Genomic DNA, 24,022 nt, shown 5'->3' with positions numbered 1-24,022 from the left:
ATTCACCTCCTCAAGGGAAAAATATCTCTAAAAGAAGAACTAATGCATTAATTCTTATGATTAATTCTTAGATCACGTTCTATTTTTTTCCAGTTTTTGAATTTGCAGTATTTTCTGACATGTTCTATAAAAGAACTGAAAGTATTACAAACAACTCATTAATATTATTATAAATATAAGCTCATTTTGAACCTTTATAGATGACAGATTCAACTGCAGATACATTTATAGGCACTGATGCACTTGTAGAATGGTAACACGTGAGTGGAACTCAGGGAGGTTAAAGTGCTCAGTTCAGGAAGACAAAGGAATGGAGTGGATGAAGTTGGGCTCTTAGCTTAGTAATTCGATGACCACGCGGAGAGCAAATGAGATGCTTCATCTATTTCAAATCTTCCCAAAGTTCATCCTTCTTATTATGGGTTAGCATTAATTTGCCCTTGTCTTTTCACAGTCACCAACAGTATATAGGTTATCATGTCTAACCAGTACTCCCATTTTCCTGTTTTATCTGCCAGAACAGCAACAGCGAATACTGATGAGCTTTGATTTCCAGAAGCTCTTGTCACTCTTGGCTTTGGTGATACAGTATTCTTCAGATTTGTATTCTGTTTCCATTGCTGCATCTTCTTCATGTCCTTTGCTTACTCTACTTCTGCAACAACTGCTGGAATGTCCCAGAGCAGAAATGTTTGTTAACTATGTAGATATTTCAATAAATAGGTATAAAAGTAAATAAATAGTCATCAACCCATAGGAATTGCACTGCCAGTTCAGGTGCTGAGAAATAGGACTGTGAAGGGCAGGAACACTGTGGAGCCCTTCTGCTTAGAGGTTTGTTTTTAAGACCCTTCCTGCAAGGGTGAATGCACAAAGCACAAAAATCAACTTCAAAGAATAGAGGTTCCATGGCTTGTTAGTAAATACCAAACTTTGGAATAATTTTCCTAACTTCATGCTTGATTTTCCTTAGCTTTCATGCAGCGTGAATTATGGAATCATTCTTGAAGTTCTTTTGTTGTTTTAACACATTAAATTAGCTCATTACAGCTGAATATGTAGTGGAAAATAGCATCTGTTTACACTGTAATAATATAAAAATTATTTAACAGTAACAGAATAAGGAGCAATTTGCAAAAGCTAATCATATTTATGTACTTGTCTGCAAAAAGTAAATTGTTAATATATGCCCAAGGGGGTAAATCATTTGCTGGTTTCAGGAGTGGAAGCAGTGATATTAACGAGTATCACTTACAGAATTCCTTTTTAAAAACTGGGATGTCTCATTTTGTCATGTAAATGCAGATGTTTATTTCAACAATGTAGTTTGATCATGGTAAATTCAAGGAGTTTTGAGATTCAGATATCATAAAAATTAGATGTCCTATATATGTATTAATATTTATAGTCAAAATTTTCTATAATGCTTATTTGAAGAATATTTTATGTTTCATTGCTAATCACAGATAGTCTTAGGAAAATACATCATATTCAATCCTTGTTTTGATGTCCTTGTTCTAAAACACTTAATTCACTATTATTAAATTAGAACGTGAAAATTAACATTTAAAAATATTGAATAACAAATTCTTCATTTTATTATTCTCACCAAGTTGCGAATAGGCTTGTTTAGTTTCCTCACTCTCAAAGTCTGAGAGTCCTTAAAATTTATGAATATGAGACTGTCTGGATTCCACACATGCAACCTCAAAATTTGGTGCCATGGCTTGCTGAACATTTACATCTGAAAAAAAGGGCTTAGAAATAAGATCCTTCTGATTTCCCTGCCCAATTTTTCTCCTACTTCTCTTTTTCCTTGAGGTAAACCATAGAAACTTGAGTTCTTCATCCCCAAGGATGGTCATGGAAATCAAAGGTGGGTCATAGAAGCTAGAACCTCTCTCTACTAATGGGAGCCATAAAACCTAGAAATATTACTTCCACATGCCTTTGCCATTCTGCAACAGCTGATTTACCTTGTCTGGTAGTGTAAGATCCAAAGGAGTTGAGCCCCATATACAGGATAGACTTAAACAAGATAAAAAAATCTGGACAGCCAGGCTTTGCTGAGTTTCCCATTCAGACTATTATCGTTAGGTCCTACTCTCTTTGTCAGTCATGTTACTTACATGACTATCTATTCTTCATCCTTTCAATGCATTAAAGTAGCCCCTTTCCCCTGATCTTTGGGTATACATTCTGAAGGCTCCCATATACTGTAAAAATCTTGGTGTGAATTTTGTATGCCTTTCTTCCATAACATATCTTTTGGTATAAGAATAATAACTATGACCCATACAATTGATGAGGTATCCAGCTTTTCCTCCCCTCCAAGACTTTTAAAAGTTATTTTTTAAGATTTTAAATATGACTTACTGAGCAGACCTTACTTTTTGCTTATAGGAGTCCTGACACAGTTGGAATATTCAAAAATAAGATGAGATGGTGTTATGTATGTTTTCTCCTTTGTTTATTAGTAGAGAACAAACTTTCTACTCAGCTTATCTTTAAATCTCTTTTATCTAGATGCCAGTATGGAACCTATTCTGCTAATGCAGTCTTACTTCAGACATGTTAATAATATTCATTAGGGTTTTGCTCTCTTCTACGTGAGTCAGCCTTGATTAGTACTCCCATCCTGTCTTCCTGCTTTTGACCTGCCCTTTAATAAGGTTCCCATAAAAGGCTAATCCACCCACAGCAGCTTTAACTCAGAGGGAACAACATTACCGTCAGGCTTTGAGAACACTTCATAGCTGCCTTCTGTATGTCGTTGGACTTTTTCAATCCTCATTCTGCTTCTGTACTAATAGAACTTTTATGACTATGAATTTAACTTCTAGAGACCACATGATTATATATAATCTTTTATGTAGCTCTAAGAGGCATATGTTCTTTTTAGGTAACTGTTACGAGAATGGATAGGATTCATTATACTGTTAAAATGTGAAGATCCTAAATAGTTTAGGACTTTTTAAAGTATCTAAGTGATGAAGCATAATTTAGCTCAGAATTTGTGAGTATGTTATCCTATGTGCTGTCACTTGGAGGCCTAATTCATTCATTCAGATGTTCCAGCTGACCACGGATTGTGTGTCAATGTTTAGACAACAGCAAAAATATCTTTCATTTGTCTTACAAATGACATTTCTCAGTAACTTCATTACCATCTGTTGCTGATTAATTCCTCAATTTAGCTGCAGCCTAGACTTCATCTATAATCTTTAGAGCACATACTATAATTATCTTTGGCCCAGGCTAACTGTTGAGTGATTCCTTTGTGAATAAATAAACAGCTAGAAAAATAGAATATGGGTGAACTCTACCTAAAAGAAGTTAAGTTTGGGGGCTTATTCATGGTCTTATTTTCCGTTTTTTCTCAGTGTACCCAAAGTGCTTCAAAAAATTGTTAACAATGTTTAACAGTGACACAGCATCTGGCTTAATTATACATTGTTATTTTGTGTACCAATGTTTCTCATTTGGACTGCGGATTTAGCTCAGTGGCATAAAGTGCCTGCCTAGTAAGCACAAAGTTGTGAGTTCAATCCCCAGTACCACCAAAATAAATAAATAAATAAATAAATAAAAAGGTTCTTATTTAATACTGAACATTATTTTTTTAAACCGGGAATCAAGCTCAGGAACTCTCGCTTATCAGGCAGGATCTGTGCCACTTGCTATAACCCTGGTCCTTGATTACCATATATTTTTGAGGTGATCTTTTGGACAAGGTTAGTAAACAAATAATTTGAGCATGTTTCAGCTTTAGTAATTATAAATTATGAATTATATAAATCCACAAGGAAGCCTTTTCTTGGTTTCTGGAAAAGTAGGTGATTAGTCCTTTCCCTAAAAGCTTTTCTTCGATAAACATGGGGCGTCTGCAATTATAGAGACTTGAGGGAAGAAAAAGGGTTAATGATGCCTTATTTGTTTCACTATATTTTCAGAGCAAAAACATTTCATTTCAAGAATTTATTTGTGATAGTAACAACAAAGTAACATTTTTGAAGCACTGAAAATTTCTGGGTGTTTAAAAGAATTGGATGTTTTAAATAATCCTTAAAATGTGAAGTTATCATCGGTATCATTCATTGCAGTTTCTGGATTCAAAATAACCTGTTTACTATCCATCAAAAGTGTAAAAAGTGAACCAATCTCTATATTATCCTTTTCCTACATCCCATGCAAAGAGAGGTCCCATAAATAGCACAATTTGTGGTTGATGATAAGCTTCCTCCCGAGAAAAAATAATAGTTTGTGTTTGTGCCAGATGCTTTTCCTGCATTAAGTGCCATAAAAATCCCCTGAAGTGTGTTCAACAGATAGGGCGAAATGCCAGAGGATGACAGAGAATTAAGTTGAACCCTGTTCACACACAAAACCCATTGAGACACCATATGCATATTTCCATTTAAAAGTCAGAATGTGAAATTAATTCAATGTGCATTTAATAGGCAACTAGTTAGAAATGTATATTAGAGTCCAGGGACAGAATGATGAGTGTTATCAGGTCCTCCTCTCTCCATGGTGAGATTTGCTTTCTATCAGCAAAAAGAGATATTTAACTCTTTTATAACAGTGGCCTTAAGTTCTCTAAGACATTTAAGAAGAGAGGAAGTACCACATGATAAAAAGTCCTCCAGGCAGAAGAAACTAGTACTATAAGGTCTTGACAATAATTTCTTTTTGTGGCATTTTCCTTAAGACAATAAAATGGAGGGTTACTGCTTATTTATTTACAGAGCAGGTTATTGATCCTGCTAGAGAACAGACTACATGATTGGTGAGGCAGGTGGACTGGCATGTGTCTAAAGGACAAAGCTAGGAATTAATTATAAGAAGCAGACATGTCATTCCAGTCTAGGATATAAACATTTTTCTCTGCTACTGATACCAGTGTGTATGACAACTTTACCCTCAGACACAATTAGATTCAACATTTGTAATTCTCCCTAGACTTTACAAATGGTATGTGACTGTCAGACCTGAGTGACGTGCTAAGCTGTGCGTATTATGAAGGGATTTTTTGCACTGGTTGAGTAGTTCAACAAAGTGGTTTTCTGTTTTTTCTGTTTCGTGCAAGCCTAAAGATATAATTATATTGCTAGAGTTATGGCTCATATGAAGTTTCTGGCATAAAGTCCAAAAAGACTGAGCAAATTTAGCCAGTCAGTGTAACTTCTACATGGACTAGGCTGTAGGTGGCAGATACCAGCGTGTGTACCCTGTCACTAAGTCAGGGCTTCACCACTAGTGTTCAAGGAATGGCTGTGTGGGTGATCATAAAGGAAAGAAATGGTTTAATTCATAACAGAAACAAGATGAGAACTCCCTGACTTTGTTGCTCAAGTAAGAACTTTTTACTTTATTAATCATGTAAGAAACTCGAAAACATTACATAAGTTAGTGAATTACAAAGTACATACATGAGAATCTTTGCAAAAATAAGTGGGCCCATCTAGGTGATTTTTCCCAATGCTTAATGACAAAGTATTATCTTCGTTCATAAAACTTAGAGTTACCTAATGCATATGCGAAATGTGAAATGTGTCTACCTTTATTTTATGTTTACTTAGAAACTTTTTTTCTCCAGAAGTAATGGTAATATATATAACAATCACTCTTCTGTTATTAATCTTCTCACTATTCATTTCTGTATTGACAAGCACAGAAGACAGAAACACATTTAAAGTAAAGCATTAATCACCTGAGCAAACTGAGTATCCTTAGTGTAATCACTTTTATTTTTACTTTGCAGCACAATGCAAGTACATTTTTGTTTTTATTCTTAACAAAGTCTGCTACATATATTTTAACTAGACAACCACAAAATGAAAGAAATTATTGAATATTCTACATGGATCATTTAATTAAGAAATAAAATAACTATCATATGTTTTCCTCTGCTATATGAAAATTTGCATTCACAGGATAAGGAAAATTTAGAACATTGAAATATTCTATCATTAAATTTTTTCTTTGTGCATTTTATAAAACAGTATCAGAAAAAGGACTCTTGGCTTACTGGTGTTTGTCTGCTGTCCAATGGCTTCACTCCCTAAGAGACAAAAGTACATAATGGAACCATGGCAGACTAACATTAAAATCATTTTGTGGTAAATAAATCAGTGGATGTGATACTTCTTGGTTATAGTCAAGTTTCTTAAGTTGTAACACAGGGCTTATTTTCTGCTTGCTGGTTTTTTTTTTTTTAAATTAAGCTTTAGTTATATAGGAAAGATGAATTCTCTTTCCATCCTCTTAAGTTTTGATAATGATTTAAGTCCTGAATGAATTGGCAGTGGACTGACTCTATAGAAAAGGCATACAAATTTGATGTATGCATATGCATGACAGCTATACAAAATATGAGAACATAGAAAGTGCCACTAGGTTGAAGTTTAGGTAGCCTCCTCAGAGAAAGGAATAAGGCCAGGGGGTTTCTTGAAGGAACTGGGCAATGTTATGGATGAGTAAGAGGAACAGATGGGAAACAAAGATTGCCCTACCATTGTGACAAGCTTTCTCCATCTCAGTCTATTCAGAAGAACAGGTGAAGTTACTCCAGGTTTGAACCTCTCTAGTGCTAGGCATCACTGTTAGTCTCTTTTCTGTGAGAAGAGTTAACCCTGGGTTGATGAGACTCTGGGGGGAATTGTAACAATTCTCTTATGCTGTAGGAACTGCCTGGTAATCATGTAAGGGAAATGGGAGAAAGGCCCTCCTTGTGCTTTGAGTAAGAAGGAAAGACAAAAGCCAAGATGTAAGAGGTTCTAGACTTTTGTTCTAATGCTGCCTCTGTAATGTAAAGTATTCAGCATTTCAATATACCATGTTTTGAGGTATTGCTTTTTGAGCTCCAAAGGTTGCCTATTCTAGAAGTGACCATTTTTGGCGAAAATGATAACTTTGAAAGTTTAATATGCTCCAGAATCACCTGAACAGCTCACAGAACACTTGTTTCTGAGTCTCATCCCCATAGTTTCTGAATCAGAAAATCTGGAATTGTCATTGAACATTTGTATTTTAACAAAGTCAAAAAATATGGCTAAATGATTTGATTTACTGAAAAGGAGAATGAGGCAAGAACAAAAAAGTTACACAGCTCTGTACATCCATGTTACTTTCTTCCATAGAATCAAACTGATCCAATCACTGATTTCTCGATTAAGTATAGCCTGTCTGAATTTCCTACGATGGCTCATACTATGTCTTTTGGTGTTGTGTGTTGTTGGAAAACTTGTAACTGATGCATGTGTGTGCTTTCTGTTCAAACTTTTTAAATATATAATTTCTTTGTCCAGTGCTCTTTCAATAAGGGTACCTTGTCCTTTGAGGATGTCTTGCCAGAATGATGCAAATGAGGGTACAGACTATTTATTTACTAGAAGATACTATACTACCACAGCCTACTTACTGCAATTGCTATAATGAAGAACAGAGGGTGATTATTTTCTTTTTTGAAAAATGAAACAACTTTAATAAGCAATTGCAAGTAATGGGTAATCTAACAGAAACAGTTCTTTTTTGAGATTTATTTCCTGTGAGGTGATGTTTTTAAAAGGTTTTGACCTGAAAAACCTTCTGATCTTAGACTTTCCCTGTGTCACCCCATTGTACCACATTATGCTGCAAAAAATTTTTTTCTGAATAAACATCTATTAGTACATATATCTTTAAAGATTATTTTATATACCGATTAATGTGTCTCTCTAGTACATACCCTCAGAATGTTATGAAAACATGAATTTTTGAAATATATATCAGTTTTTTAAAAAAATCTTGTAAGGGGACTGGGGATTTAGCTCAGCGGCATAAGCACCTGCCTTGCAAGCAGGCGGTCGTGAGTTCTATCCCAGGTACTGATAAAAATGAAAAAGACAAAAAACAAACAAACAAACAAACAAACAAAAAAACCAAATCTCGTAAGACAAAAAGATTTGCACTTGCTCCATTAGTTAGCTGAAGGATCCTGGAGCCTCCTGACCCTGGACTGTGACATGAAGGAGCTGTGTGTTGAAGGAGTGATGTTACCTTGACTTTCTCAGGGTATACTTGGTAGACAGGAAGGAGAAAAAAAGAATCAGAATCGCCCAGCCTCTGTGCCACTCCATTTGGACTCAGGCATTGCATTTGTTTGGAGCTCTCAGTTCCAGTGTCGGTCCCCAGGGGGCTCACTTCTCTTGTTACCTGTGAACTTCGCTTGTAGACGCCTGTTGAGGTCTGTATTAATAAAGCACACTGTAGAAAGGGGAGACACTTTTCCTGAAGGAAAAAAAAAAAAAAAAAAAAAAATTGGAGAAACTCTTTTCTATGGCTCTTGTTAATGTTTGCCAGCCCAGCATCTTCAGTGGCAGAACTAAGGCAATGCTGGTGTAAATTCTTACGATTTTTCCCCCTACTCCACCAAAAATAAATGTTGATGTGTTAGTATTCAACCACGTTTCCCTTAAGAAGCAGGGTGGAATATTTCTTCCTTTTGTCCAAATGTTTTAGAACTCGATCCCCATTGTCTTCCAGCATCATTCTAAATAGAATCTTACTGTTTGGCCAGAGCCAGAATTAGCTTGAATGGTACCTGTTATTGAAAGGGAGTCTGTATTTGCAGTAATACAGAAAATGCCAGTTTAGAAATGAGCCTGATTGCATGGTTCATTTTGTTCTCCTTTGTAGAGCCAGGCTGCGGCCCACTACAAAGGCACGAAACATGCCAAGAAGCTCAAAGCACTGGAAGCCATGAAAAATAAGCAGAAATCTGTAACTGCCAAGGACAGCGCAAAGACTGCCTTCACCTCCATCACTACCAATACCATCAATACCAGCTCTGACAAAACAGGTTAAGCTATGATCTTTGTTGTTGTTTTCCGCATGGTTGTTGTTTGGGAGTTCCCTCTCTTGTCTAATTCCATGTCTGTTTAATTATGTGTCTGCCACATTGATTCATGCTTGAGCCATCTTTCTATATAATGATAATTGTTTCCTCTCATTTTTCCGGTATCTTGAAAATAATCCCCAGTTATATTCCCAATTTTGCATTTTGAAAGAGTCCTATGGCTCTTCAGAGGAACACAGTAGTAATCATGCCTGGAAAGCCAAGTATTCTATAATCCTTTCTGAGAAGTGAACCTCTTCAATGTGTATTTTTAGCATCTTGTGCACAATACCTTAGCTTATAACTGCATAGAAGATTTGATTTTACTGTTGGTGCACAGCACAGTAGGCCAACTGAATCAAGAAGACCCAGGAAGAGCATTATTACTGGCAGATTTTATTCTCATAAATTCCAAACTACCTAGTGGCTATGTGATTCTGGGTTCATTATGTCTGAGTAACCTTCCCTCTGCATAAAAAGGTAAGTATTATTGATACTAATTAATCTTTTTAACAGTCTTCGTACTGAAATAATGGCGTCTAATTGGCCTCTTGAGACAGCTTGTGCAAACAACCAGCTTATTATTAGTCAGTGGGGTTTTCCTATGTTGGCATTTTAAATTACAAAAACCACTGGCCCTCAGATTTTACTTTTGGATTCTACTTAATGGAAGTTTTATGCAATTTGTGGGTATATCTTTAATAAATAAAGATTCTGGATAAGAAAGAGCTAGTATAGGTTGATTGATTTCCAGTTTACACAAATGATAATTGTTAGGAAAAGAAAAAATTCCACCCCACTCATGGCAATGTCTTAGCTAGAAAAGAATCTTCGAGTCATGACTGATGAAAATTGAAAATACTGAACAGTGAACAAGTAGAACAGATTTAAAAAGACTATTATACCTGATAGCATCTGCTGAGCATGTACCAGTTCCTCCAAGAATCTGAGGTGATGCTTATTCTTGCTTGGCTCTGAAAGGGATAATGATATAGCTCCATGGCACATTGCCTGTTCTTTACCTGGATGTCACTGATAAATGCAGCAAGCCCCTCCCTGAGGACCCTGCCTACTACCTAAAGCTGATACATCTGTCATCTTTGTGCCCTGACACCTGATCTGATATATGGCAGATCCTCAGTAATGTCTGTTGAGTGACTATTATTTGCGTCTTTGATATTTCCAGATTTGTGCTACTACATTACAAAAGCTGGGGATACTTATCTTACTCACTACTTCAGTATCTAGAACAAGACCTGAATTATGACATTTTATTTGTTTAGACATAAAAGATTCCATGAAAAGAATTTTTCTTGTCTAAACTGAAGACTCACTGCTTTATTTTCTGTAAGGAAATGAGTGGTAGGTGGTGAGAGTAATCTCTGCTTCCAGATATCTAAACACAAATGAGACCCTCTCTGACAGCCACTTTTGCCATACAGGAATGCAGATTACTTTTTGATGACAAAAAATAGTGGGAAGTTTTAAAGGGCGAGAGTATCATTTTTGTCCTGAATAATTCTATGCCTAGACTCTTAAAAAACAAAAAAAAAACACACTATGACCTATTTAGGTTATTTTAGACACCTTTAAGTTCAGAAATCCTTGTTGTGTTAAAGATGCACATCATCTAAAGTATGCATGTGCACACCAGGTAGAACTTCAAGCTTGGTCCAGAAAGGTACCTGTGTGTTTGTCTCTGTTAGGGAAATGAGCTGTGAATATAAACCTCCATCCCTCAATGTAAAGACTAGAATGGAAAAAATAGTAATCATCAAGATTCTGTACTCTGAGATGAATGGGAACAAATTTTGGATTGGGCTATGGAAAATAATTACATAAAATAAACGTGCCAAAGTTTATCTAACAGTGAAAAGCACGCTGAAATGGTGAAATACCTTTCAATCTGAATGTAGAAGGAAAACCAGATGAGCAGAAGAGATAGTAAAGTATGCAAATTCATTGTAGATACCCTAACACAAGGAAGAAAGTGATTAATGTTTTCCTAATTTATGGGAACCAATATCCCCAAAGAAGTCATAGAATATGAATAACTAAAGATTCCAGCACATTCATCAGATATTTCAAGCCAAATTCTCTCTTTAAATTTGAATTTCAGGGGCTGGATCTATAGCTCAGCAGCACAGCACCTGCTGGCAAGCATGACATCCTGAGTTCAATCCCTGGGCTAAAAAAACCCCAAGAAACAGCAACAACAACAACAAACAGATATAAACTTGGATTTCCACATGGAACCTAAGAAAGCTGTATCTAGTTCATCCCTTCTTTCCCATTACATTATATAAAAGAAAGGCATCTGAGCTGATAAATACATATTCTCCTAAAACAACTTCTCCTTTTCATTACTGATTGCTTCCCCATACTGATAGGGAGTTCAGTACTGAAAACAAGTATCTAGTTTTCCGGAACAATTAAATACTTGGCAGAAATAGATGAAGATAAGACTCTCAAATCAAAGAGTGTGCATTAGTTAGTAATAAAACATAATTCTTCTGCTTAAAGCTCAGGCATGTTTTTTGAACTTACCCATTTATGAAAGATACACACTAAATTATATTACCGACTTTACTAAATCATTTTTATAAAGTAATCCAATTATATGGGAAAAAACCATTCAGAGTGCATGATAAAGGCAAACTAATTGCTTTGAAAATGCTAATTGTGCAATGCTTTGGTAGATAAAAATCCTCAGATAGCATAGGGACAGCAGGTGAGATCAGCAAAAAGTGGGTGTGGACTTGAATAAAAAATGGATTCCAGAATTTTCTCTAACGTATGAGAAATAAGATACTTAAAGGTTTTAATTCAATTTTATTTAATAAAAAGAGCTTTGAAAGATTTTTTTTCTTGAATTTGTAAATCATGTACTATTTATTAATATAAGTAATAATGACTTAATTGTTATTTTGGGTACCACGTCTAAATCAGTTATGAGGTTGCCTCCTATTCACTAACCTATGATCTTATTTTCCCTTTTCACCACCTGTATCTGTCTGTGTGCTAGCATGATGAGAACAACTTAGTATTTATTGATCAACTACCAACTGCTCATGAAAATTCTAGTTTATCCATTTCTAATCAAGGGATTTATTGAATATTAAAGTGTAATTTTAGTTCTCATAATCTAATGAGATGTTCGGTTGGTGAATTTACACAAAGAAAAATTTACATCCCACAGAAAGAAAAATTTATAGGCAAAAAAGATATTTAAAAACATATTAAGTATATATAAAATGGTTACTGTTCAAAATATTATGTATATATAAAATGGTTAACTTTCATAAAGCTAACACTTATAAAAGTAGCCAGAATAATTTTTCTGATAAAGCAAGTCCTTCTTTAAATGCAAGTTTCTCATGTTGAAATAGTGATAGAAAAATTTAATTATACTCAAAGTCACTTAGTAAATACAACTAAGTTATTTTTCTTTTATGAAATGATAAATTCACAATTGTCTGAATAAGTCCTATATAACACTGTCATGTAACTTTACTCTTGATATTTGAGGAATCACATTCATTCCCATGTTCATCTGTCACAGTAGCCAAGTTTACACCCCATTAAACAACCTCCAGTACCACGTTGCCTTTGTAACAACTAAGTATTCTTCATTCACCCTACATACAAGCTGCATTTTTTTTTTTATTTTCATGATCATAACACCTGGATCAGGCTATGAAAGCAGCTAGTAGCTGTATATAGCTGATGACTTGGCAGAGGAAAAAAGAGGATCATAAATCTATGGACTGTTAAGGTTAATGGAAGTAAAGTATAACAACCTCTCACCTTTCACTGGAAAATTGAGTGGCCAAGCCCAATCACAATGGAAGGATTTCCACACCTGCGGCTAAGCAGATGCAGCACTGCTGAGCAGCAATGTAACATCCCGCGGGAGAACAGCTCTCTTCTGAGCTTGGATGTCTCAGTGTTCTCTAACAAGTCCTTTTCTTGAGTCCAGTCCTGTGTCTTTGTGACCTGCTGTTCACGTACTTAGGTTGCTGATGCTTATATTTAATGGGTTAAAATAATAGCCCTCATTTTCACCATTACCTCCAACTTTCTTCCTCTGCTATCATTGCAAGGTTTTGATGCTACAGTTTGTAAATTTGAAAGTGGTTCTTTGTCTACCTCTTCCTTTTCTGTCCCCACACTTAGTACCCACTTTCCTCCAATTTCTGGAAAAATGTATTTTACACTTCAAATTCCTGTCCCTATCCTGGCCTTGTATGTCTGTATCCAGCCTTTCCAGTTGCCCAAATTTCCAACTGCTTTTCCTCTTGGGTATGGACAATACTCATCCTGTCATCCACATACACCATGCAGTGCATAAGTCACATTATCTGCCCATTTGCAAACCTTTGGTGTACTTTTATCCCACCCTCATGGCCATCTCTGGTGTCCATGCAGCCTGTCCTTCCACACTTCTTGTCCACTGCTCACCACAGTGTTCAACACAAGTACACCTTGATTTTTTATCGTATCGTTTTATATTTTATATTTATTTTCTGAATCTCTCTATAAGTAAATTTTTTTTCTTGTATTCCTCTTGCCTATGGTATTCCATAAGTAGGCATTCTTGTACAGCTAATTTATAATATTTTTGTTGAAAATACAATTTTTAAAGTTTTTTCTTTTTTTTTTTCTTTCACTACATGGGATACCCCTTGGTAGTACATATTTCATTGATCTTTTAAATTTATTCTTTACATAGCACGTTTTTTAATTTTAATTTTAATTATTTATTTGTTTGTTTGTTTATTGGTACCAGGAATTGACCTCATGAACTCATGATCTTGACATAGCACTTTTTATATTATCAAGAATAAGTTAAAAAGTAAACAGTTTTAAAACAGAGTAACCAGTTCTATGTTTGCTTTTGAACTATAGTAAAGCTTTATGAGTTTCGTATTCTTGTATGTAGGGTTCTGTGAAAGAACAATGGTTCTGATGAATTCAAGGAATTTTGTAAAACTGCTCATCAAATTTCAGAGTTGTAAGTTTTAATCAAGGTCATCAAGGATACCCCCTATGCAGTATTTTTTTTTTTGATTTTTTAAAAAAAATTCTTATTAAGAATGCTTGACATTTCTAATGACCCTTCAGTGACTTCCAATTAGGACTTAATTAGCCTATTGATTACATGCATTGTCTGAGTCATCTAATTGGTAAGGTTTGAGACTATTTCTCCATGGTTTTGTTGTATAATTTTCTTTATCAAGTTTCAGTGAATTGCAAATATAATCATCAACTAACCCTACTGAAATACAGTTTAAATTTGCACTTATTAGTCCTATGACTCAGTCATCTTGTATGCTTTTTCCTGTCTCTGTCTCTGTCTCTGTGTCTCTCTCTCTCTCTCTCTCTCTCATTTTACATTTAAAATTTAAAATTGTAATCCAAGGATATTGCCCTCATCAAACTGAAACATCTAAGTTAAAGTACTTTTGAGTTTATTGTTGAAAAGGTCCATGGATGTAGAAGAATTAGATATTGTTTAATAATTGGCTTTCAGTACTTACTGGAATTTGTGAAATTTATTCAGAGACTTAGAGTGACAGTAAAGAGACTTTTCTAATGATAAAGAAGATATAGCATGTAAAATGATGTCCAGAGACTGAAAATAAAAACACTGGGAAACAAAGCCCCATGGAAAAATCAGTGACCTTGGGGTCACATACCTAGATCCTTCTTTTCCTGCATTTTATCCTGCTGAACCATCTGTTGACATAAGACTCAAAGCCAGATAAAGTGAGGTGCATACACTTGTTTCTTTAGAAATTAGGTAAAAGCCAAATGATGACAATACTGAAGTAGTGATAAAGGTGTTAATATAGATTTCAAGGAGAAACCAACCTCACTGTCATTTTAAAACCTTTATGGTGAGAAACAACTATGAATTAGCTTTTGTTTATGTTTTCATAAGGAAGACTTCAGTTGGGTTTTCATAAGGAAGGACAGTTTGCTTTGTAAATTTTTTTATGACTATATGTTTTCAATTCATGCAGTCTATAGTGATCTTGGAAGTGATTACATGTACATATTATACTTCTTTTATTTTTTTTCTAATCCCCTCCTCTTCCCTCACTTATGCTGTTCCCTTATCTTGTTCTTTGTACTTATTTATATGATTTGTATTAGCTAATGTTATGGTATATGTTGTTTACATTAATTGGATTATGAGGTTCCTCTCCATGACATACCTTTATTCCTCTCATTTCTTCTTCCCTTCCTCCTCATCCTTTGGCCTTATTGCCTTGGCCCACTTCTCCATCCAAAGATACCCATCCCCTGTTCCTTTCAATATATCCTTTATCATTTTCTTCATTGTACCTTGCCTCACTCAAATGAGATACCACGTGGTATTTAGGGTTACATATCTGGTTTATTTAACTCAATGTTTATATTTTTCCTACAAATGTCCCAAATCTTTCATTCCTTATAACCAAATAGTATTCCATTATATAGAGATTACTTCTTTATCGAATTATCTGTTGGTGGATATACAGGCTGCTTCCAAGGTTGAGCTATTATGAATTGTGCTGCTGTAAACATTACTGTACATATAACATTGCAATACAATGACTGAAGCTTTTTGGGGGAAATATCTAGCAAAAGGACTGTGGGGTCGCAGAACTTCTAATTTGCAATGTTTAGGAGTACTGGATACTGATTTCCATAAGGGTAGCATTAGTTTGCTTGCCCACCAGCGGTTCAGGAGGGTTCCTCCTTTACTACAGGCAAGGCTGCCTTGTTATTGTTGAATTTCTTATCATCACTATTCTTTCTGGAATAAGATGAAACCTTAGCATTGTTTTTTCTCTAATGGCCAAAGCTATTGGGCATTTTTTCCCCACATATTTGCTGACCGTTTATATTTCTTCCTCTGTGATGCATCTGTTCATTTTTCTTGCCCATTTCTTAACTGGGTCTTTACATCAGGTGGCTTAAATTTTTTTTAAAAGTTCTTTTATATTGTAGGTATCAGTCCTCTTTCTGAAGAGGAGCTGACAAAAAAAAATCCCATTCTGTAGATTCACTTCTCATTCTTCTGATTGATTCTTTTGCTGAATCTGAGCATTTTATTCTGATATAATCCCACTCATTTTTTCTTGCTCCTGTTTATTGTGAAATTGAGACTCTGTTTAGAAACTCCTTCGCTACATCTATGTCTTCAAATGTTTTACCTATTTTACCATTTAGAAAGTTTACTGTTTCTGTTTTAATGTGTAGATCTTTGCTGTATTTTGATTTTTATTTAGTAGATGCTGAGAGATAAGGGTCCAATTTCATTCTTCTACAAGACCCACTTGTTGGATAGGATATCTTTCTTCCAACAAATGTTTTAGGCCCCTTTTCCAAAGATCAAGTTTTTGAGTATTTCTGGAAAGGTTTCTGCATCCTTGACTGTGTTCCATTAGCATGCCTTTTTCATGGTTATTGCTTTGTAGTGCAGTTTAATGTCAAATATTTCTATGCCACCTGCTTTGCTCTTATTGTCCAGAATACTTTTGCAATTCTGGATCTCTTCTGGTTCTATATGAATTCTAGGATATTTTTCTCTGGATCTGCAATGTATACCGTCTATATTTTGATCAGACTGCATTGAATCCATGTAACAATTTTGAAACTGTGGTCATTTTGACAGTATTTGTCTTGCCTATCCAGGTCCAGGCACATCTTTCTGTTTTGTGATGTCTTCTTCAGCCTCCTTCTTAGAGTACTGTAGTTTACTTTGCTGAGGTCTTTTACTTCTTTAGCTCGGTCAATTCCTAGATATTTTATTTTTCATGAAACTATTACAAATATTATTATTTTAATAATTTCTTTCCCAACTCGTTCACTGTTAGTGTACACAAATTCCAATGATTTTTGAGTGTTGATTGTGTATCTTGCTACTTTGCTGAAGTTGATTATTAATTCACTAAGTGATTTTGGTAGGGTCTTTTGAATCGTCTCTGATCAGTATCATGTCATCTGCAAATAATAATTTATGCTATTCTTTTTCTATATGTATCTCTTTTATTTCTTTCTCCCACATAAGTGCTCTGGGTAATGTTTCAATTACTATATTGAGTAGAAGTGGTGATAGTGGACATCCTTGTCTTGTCCCTGATTTGAGGGGTAATGCTTTTAATTTTTCTCTATTTAGTATGATGCTATGCTCCTTCTCTACCAGTTTTATTCAAAGTTTTTATCATGAAGGGTATTAGATTTTCTCAGAAACCTCTTATTCTTCTATAGGTATGATCATGCGATTTTTGACCTTGTTCCTTTTTATGTGATGTGTTACATTTACTGACTTTCATAAATTGACCCATCCTTGTATCTCTGGGATGAAAATTCCTTCATCATGATATATTACTGTTTTGGTAATGTGTTGAATTCTATTTGCTAGTATGTTGTTGAGAATTTTTGCATCTATGTTCATTAAATAGGTTGACCTATGTTTTTATGTTTTCTTTTATTTTTTATTTTTATTAAATTCTTTTGAGACAGGGTCTCACTATGTAGTTCAAGCTAACTTTGTTTTTTTTTTTTTTTTTTTTTTTTTTTTGTCTTTTTCCTTTTTATCGGTACCAGGAATCGAACTCACGACTGCCTGCTTGCAAGGCAGGTGCTTATGCCGCTGAGCTAAATCCCCAGCCCCGAGCTAACTTTGAATTCATGGTGATCCTCCTACCTCAGACAAGTGCTAGGAGTATACATATGCATCACCACATCCAGCTTTCTTCTCTTGCTTTCTGTTGAGTCTTTATCTGATTTTGGAATCAGGTTGATACTGGCTTCCATAAATGAACTTAAGAGTACTCTATCCCCTTCAGTTTCTTTGAAGAGCTTGAGGCGAGGGTGTGCTATAATATCCTTAAAGGTTTTATAGCATTCAGCAGTGAATTTGTCAGGTGCTGGTTTTTTGTTTGTTCGTTTGTTTGTTTTAGTTGATAGGTTCTTTATTAGTGAGCCAATCTCATTGCTTATTATTGCTTTGTTAAGTATATGAATATCTTATTGAGTTAATTTTGAAAGTTTGTATGTGTTTAGGAATCTGTCCATTTCTTTAAACTTTACTATTTGTTAGAATATAATTTTTCACATCTGCTGTGATTTCATGTTTTTCATTTCTAATTGCAATGATGTGAGTCTTTTTTGTTTGTTTGTTTGACTGGTTAAAGGCTTATCTATTTTATTTATTCTTTGGAACAACCAGCTCTTTCATTCCTTGATTTTTTAATAGTTTATTTTTGGTTTCAAATTCATTGATTTCTGCTCTCATTTTTATAATTTTCTTCTCTGATTTTGGTTGGACCTGGTCTGTTGTTGTTTTACAAATGTGTCAAGATTTCTCCTAAAGTTACTTGAACTTGTATTTTCCTAGCGTAAACATTGATTACAATGAATTTCACTCTCACGACTACTTTCATAGTGTCCCAGAGGTTGTGTTGATTTGTACAGTCATCATCACTGTCTTCAAGAAGGTTTTAAAATTCTTTTTTTTTTTTTATTTCTTCTCTGATGCATTGTTTAGGAGTATGTTTTTTTTTTTTTTATTTTCTAGGGGCTTTTTTTTCTTTTCTGAAATTTCTTGTGCTGCTGGTTTCTATTTTCATTGCATGGTGTTCTGAGAGGATGCATGGAGTGGTTTCAGTTCCTTTATAATCACTTATGCAGGCTTTGTAGACAAATATGTGATCTATTTTGGAAGTAGCATGTGCTGCTGAAAAGAGTGTGTGCTCTGTCACTGAGGGCTGGAATACTCTTCATATCTAGTAAGTCTATGCCTTCAAGGGTATGGCTCAGCTCTGAAGTTTGTTTTTTGCTTAGTTCATCTGTGTCTTTGAGAAAGTAGGGTGTTAAAATCTACTATGGCAGTGTTAATATTTGTTTGACTTTATAATTTCAGCAGTTTTTGTTTATAAAGAGAGGTGCTCCAGTGCATGTTTGTTTATTAGTGTTCTTTCTTCTTGTTGGAGTGCTCCTTTAACTGGTACTTAGTAAACCTGTTTCTCTTCTAATCAGTTTTAAATTGAAGTTTATCATGTCTGATATTAAAATGGCCACCTCTGTTGGTTTTTGGTATCCTGGTAAATTGAATGTTTTTTTTTCTCTCCTTTAATTATTAGACTATAAATATCTTTTTGGAATCATTTCTTAAATGCAATAGACTTTTATCAAGTCTGCCAGTCTATGTCTTTTAATTGGAGAGTTGAAGCCATTAACATTGAGAGGAATTACTAAGATGTTTTGATCCATCATTGCCTTCTTTATTTCTTGGTGTGTTGTTTCTGTTTTCCTAAATTTTTTGGTGCTATTTGTTCATTGACCCCACCGTTTTCCCCAGTGCTTTCAGCTGTGTCAAATCCACTGTTTCTGTTGAGAATATTATTATTTGCTCTAGACTGGTCTAGCACTCATATATCTTCTAAGCTGGTCTTTTTCATGGAAATGACTTATTTTTCCAACTATTTTGAAAGATAGCTTTGCTGGGTAAATTAATCAGGTTGGAAATTATTTGCTATTAGGGCTTAAAAATACTAGCCGTCAGGGTTTGTGTTGAGAAATCTGCTGTGATTCTAATTGGTTTACCTTTTTATGGAATTTTTTTTGACTGCCTTCTAAAAGTTTACCCCCAACCTCTGGATATCTGTGAATTTAATGAGGATATGCCTCCTTAAAATTCTTTCATCATAATTGTTTGTTGTTCTATAAGCATTGCTTATCTATATTTTAAACTCTTTTCTTGTATCTGGGAAATTTTCTTTGATGATTCCTGTAAGAATGTTAATGAATTCATCTACACTATCTTCTCCTTTTTTTTTTAAACTCCAACTAGCTGTGGACTGGTCTTTTTGTCATCCAAAAGCTGCTGGATAGTCTCCTATTTTCTTTTTGCCTTCTTTGAATTCTTTATCACCATTCACTATTTTGTTCTCAATGTCACACTCTCTTTCTTCATGTTGTTCATTTCTTCTGTGTATGAATTCTATGTTGCTTTTTTTTTTTCAATTTCAGATGTTTCTCTGGCATCTTTTTGAAGATTCCATATTCTTGATGAATCTGTTATTCAGTTTGAAGTATTTTGGTTAGTTTTTCCAGTTTTTTGTTTTGTTTTGTTTTTTACCTCTTTTCCCTAAATTCAATCATAGGCATATTGAGTGTAATTAGTATAATCTTTTAATTCATTTCCTTTTTGAACTGGATATCTGTGAATTTAATGAGGATATGCCTTCTTAAAATTCTTTCATCATAATTGTTTGGTGTTCATTTCTTCTGTATATGAATACTGTCTTAGTTACTTTATGCTCGTTGCTGAGACAAAATACCTGAAGCCCAAAGTTGGAAAAGGAAACATTTATTTCTTACAGTTTTTGGAGGTTTCAGTCCACACTCAGTTGGCTCCAAGACGGGCAGGCATGGCTGGGCTGCAGTTCATGGCAGCCGCCCACAGCAAACTCAAACCAGCAAAGAGAAAAACATACCTTCTTCCTGCCATTACATCACATCCTGGCTCCACCCCTATGTGGGTGGAGCACTGACACCATCAATCCAAGCACTATACAATGAACCATCACATATGAACAATGCAAACTCATGAGGCCTGGGGGACACAAACATAAACCATGACAAATACTATGTTACTTTTTTTTTTCAATTTCAGATGTTTCTCTGGCATCTTTTTGAAGATTCCATATTCTTGATGAATCTGTTATTCAGTTTGAAGTATTTTGGTTACTTTTTCCAGTTTTTTGTTTTGTTTTGTTTTTTACCTCTTTCCCCTAAATTCAACCATAGGCATATTGAGTGTAATTAGTATAATCTTTTAATTCATTTCCTTTTTGAACTTATGTATTTTCTTCATCCTCTTTAATAACTTTTCATAAGCTTCTGCAACCTGGTGCCTTTGTGACTGCTCTGCCTTGGAAGAGTTAGAGGCAAGGGGTCAAAGATCTTTGATTTCCTTGTTTCCACATTCTCCTGATATCTCTATCTATCTATCTATCTATCTATCTATCTATCTATATCTATATATCTTGCTTCTTCATTATTCTACTATTATCTATCTATATTTATATCATCTATGCATAAATCTTAGTGGCCCCTCTCTTTCTCCTTCCTTTCTTTTTTAGGAGGTATGGTCCTGCAGATTGACAACTAAAGAAATAAGGATAGTTTGTGGCTTATGTGGACCTTTTTGGTAGGATGTTGCCTACCTGTGAATAATTTTCAACTTTTCATGTTTGGTGCTACTTTATAATCTTCCATTATTTGCTTTAAAGGATTTCAATTCTACCCCTATATTTTGCATAAGAATTACTTCAGTTTATAAAAGCATCCATAGATTCAGTCTTAAAACACTTTTATATGATGGATTTGCAATTATTTTTCCCTACTTTGTCTATTCCCTATACACACTAGGACTGTTAGTTATTTGTGGTTGCTGTGCAGTGAGGTAGGTAAGATATGGTGGGGAGAATGTGATGTGTTTCGGCATTGTTTAGCATCAAGGGGAAAATCTGAAAGGGAGACTAGCAGTGGATGAGAAAAAAGATTGATGCATAGGCTGACTTCACTGGAGTATTTTTTAGTTGAGCTAAAAATTTAGTGTTGACAGTTTTCAGAGGATGTTTTATGGGGCAAGGATCAGATATGGGTGAATGGGAGTTCACTTTGTGATTGAGGAAAGCTACCTGGTTATCACAACTTGTTTATTGAGAGACAATAAGCTAAATAAGGTAAGAGAGGACCAAAAGTTTAGGGTGTTGGGGAGGATCAAGGAATAATGCTAGTGAAGAAAAGAGTGACTGTGAGAAAACTAAGTATGGGGAACTTATAAAGTTGAGAGGAGGATTTTATGTATTTGCAAAGAGAATAAAAAATATTAATAATATTGTCTTAGGGATTTGAGGTCAAGAAACTAGATAAACAGCTGAGATACAGGAGAGAACACAGGCATTTATTAAATCAAAGCCAGTGTGGAAAAAATACATCAGTACAACATGTGGAACTATAAAAAAATCATCATAAACCCTTCTCACTAAATAAATTTTAAAAATATAAAAACTTAAACCAATAAGATATCTGATGGGCACACAGATGAAATATTCCAATGAAACCCTGCATATGCTCAAGTAGCTTCTTCGCAGAGGATCTAAGTGCTCATACCCCAATAGCTCTTCCGATTCCTCCATGGCGACACTGAAGTTAACTCAGACTCAGGAGTGTTTTCTGCCAGGCTGTATTCATTCTTGCAGAGAACATTTTGATCCTGTTCGAATTCTTGGGTTAGGGACTCTTACTGCCTGTCTTCTGGGATGTGAAGATCGATTCTGCAGACAAGTTCACAGATGTAAAATCCTTCACTGAGTCAGGAATATTTCCTATACAACCAATTCAGCTACAGCCATACAGACTAATCTGTTATAGGTGTTTCAGTCAGGGCTAGCACCAAAGGGAGCTTCCAATTCTGTGTAACTGAGGGTGAACCTGGCCTCTAATGGCAGGGCTCAAGTCAGTGATCACCAGTCCTTGCCTCTCACTGGGATTTTCCAGAATCTCTTCCCCAACTGCTGGCAGTCCTGAGACTGCCATTCTCTTAGTCATTCTGGGAACTTGGCACTGTGACACAGCCAAGGTACTGCTCTGAGACCCATGTTCAAGCACTCAGCCCTTCCTTACAGTGACATGTCCTCCAGCCCCTGCTCTGTGCATCTGTGTCCTTGGGCACTTGTACAGCAGTCACTCACCAACTTTGACCCTGGAAGTTTTCTCAGGAAGCAGTGTCTCCTGTTCTTCCCACTGTCTCCAACTCTGGCAGATTCTCCTGGTCCCAGTGCAGGCCTCAGTGAGCAGAGAAGTTGTTAGTTCCCCTTCACCTTCTGGCTGATGCCAACTATCTGCTGATCCACATTTTCTGTATCACTTAATCCTATTTTGTCTCCTCTCTCAGTTTTCTTGTGGTTCTTATGTACCCACTTCTCTGTTGGGTTTCCTTTCCAGGCTCTTGTTTTCCAAACTTCAGACCCTGCCCTGCAGAAGCTGAGTTGCTGCCACTAATTTGCTCCTCCATTTTCTCTCCCCCTGGCCTTTTCTGACTGGGGCTTTAAATGTCTCAAATATGGAAAATTACTACAAACTGGACTTGACTTATGAAAGTCATTTATCTCTTATGTTATTTGTGTGTGACATTGTAAGTTGTATATTATTGATAAGCATAAACAGTATACAAACTTATTTTTTATGTGTAAGATTCTGTTTTCAATGCCCATCTTTAAAGTATTACATTATAGCTGGTCTTCAAAACCAGCATTGATTTCTTCAAGAAGAGTAAAACATATTTTGTGGATTTTAAATCTATACCTCTGTTGAAATTTGAATTGAAAAGTGACATACTTCCATAGACTCTTTCAAATCTGATACATTGACTTCCAAATGCCCCTTTTAACCCCGAGCTGTCTCCTGGGGTCCTTCTTTTTTGGTCATTCTCAGGAACTATTCCTCTGCAGGAGAATCACCCCTGTGGTAAACGATCCCACTGCATGCATCTCAGCACAGAGAGTGAAGCACTAATGTGAGACCATTCAGGCCTAAAGTGGTTTTTCTTTTGTTAGTACTGGCTCAAGATTGGTCCAAAAATGAGAATTTTATCAAGTGCCCCTGCTCAAGTTTTGTGATAAGTGCCAGCAGAGTGCCAGTAGCAAATCTTTAGAGAGACTGAAAAATAGAAAGTAAATTTAAAAGAAGAGGAGTGAAATGCTAATACATATTTGACTACTATAGTTCCAGGAATTTTGTATGTAAATTGGCAATGACAAATTATACGTTAGTGGTGACCAGAAATGTTTTTGCTGTCCTTTCTCATGCTTGAGTAAATTAAGATGAATGACATTTTGCTGTTTCTACTAGACTGATAAAAGTTTTGACCTAGATATGTTACACAAAATTGCTTGTTGAATCATGAGTGAATTTGACAATGAATTCTTCATCTTGACATTAACACTCTCCAAAATAATGCATAACTGCAGCTGTAAAGATACAAACCTCTTAAAGGACATGTCATCTGCTGCCTTAAGGTGTTGGTATAAAGATAAAGTGAGAATTAAGATCAAATTAATAAGCCAGTGCATAAGA

The 24,022-nt window shown here is 35.3% G+C and overlaps 1 protein-coding gene across 7 annotated transcripts in view; it reads left to right on the top strand.

The window, feature by feature from the left end:
• Nucleotides 1–24,022, top strand: part of Znf385d (zinc finger protein 385D) — a 980,325-nt gene that overhangs the window by 878,673 nt on the left and 77,630 nt on the right. For all 7 annotated transcript variants that reach the window (XM_063257002.1, XM_063257004.1, XM_013144077.3 and 4 more), the window contains one exon: nucleotides 8,680–8,842. In XM_063257002.1, coding sequence (XP_063113072.1) covers nucleotides 8,680–8,842 — 163 coding nt within the window. The remainder of the gene's footprint in view (nucleotides 1–8,679; nucleotides 8,843–24,022) is intronic.

This window comes from Cavia porcellus, unplaced genomic scaffold (genome assembly GCF_034190915.1).
Source record: "Cavia porcellus strain 051 isolate PalLab524CR breed Dunkin Hartley unplaced genomic scaffold, mCavPor4.1 scaffold_10, whole genome shotgun sequence".
Taxonomy (NCBI): domain Eukaryota; kingdom Metazoa; phylum Chordata; class Mammalia; order Rodentia; family Caviidae; genus Cavia; species Cavia porcellus.
This window is presented reverse-complemented; position numbering and strand designations above follow the sequence as displayed.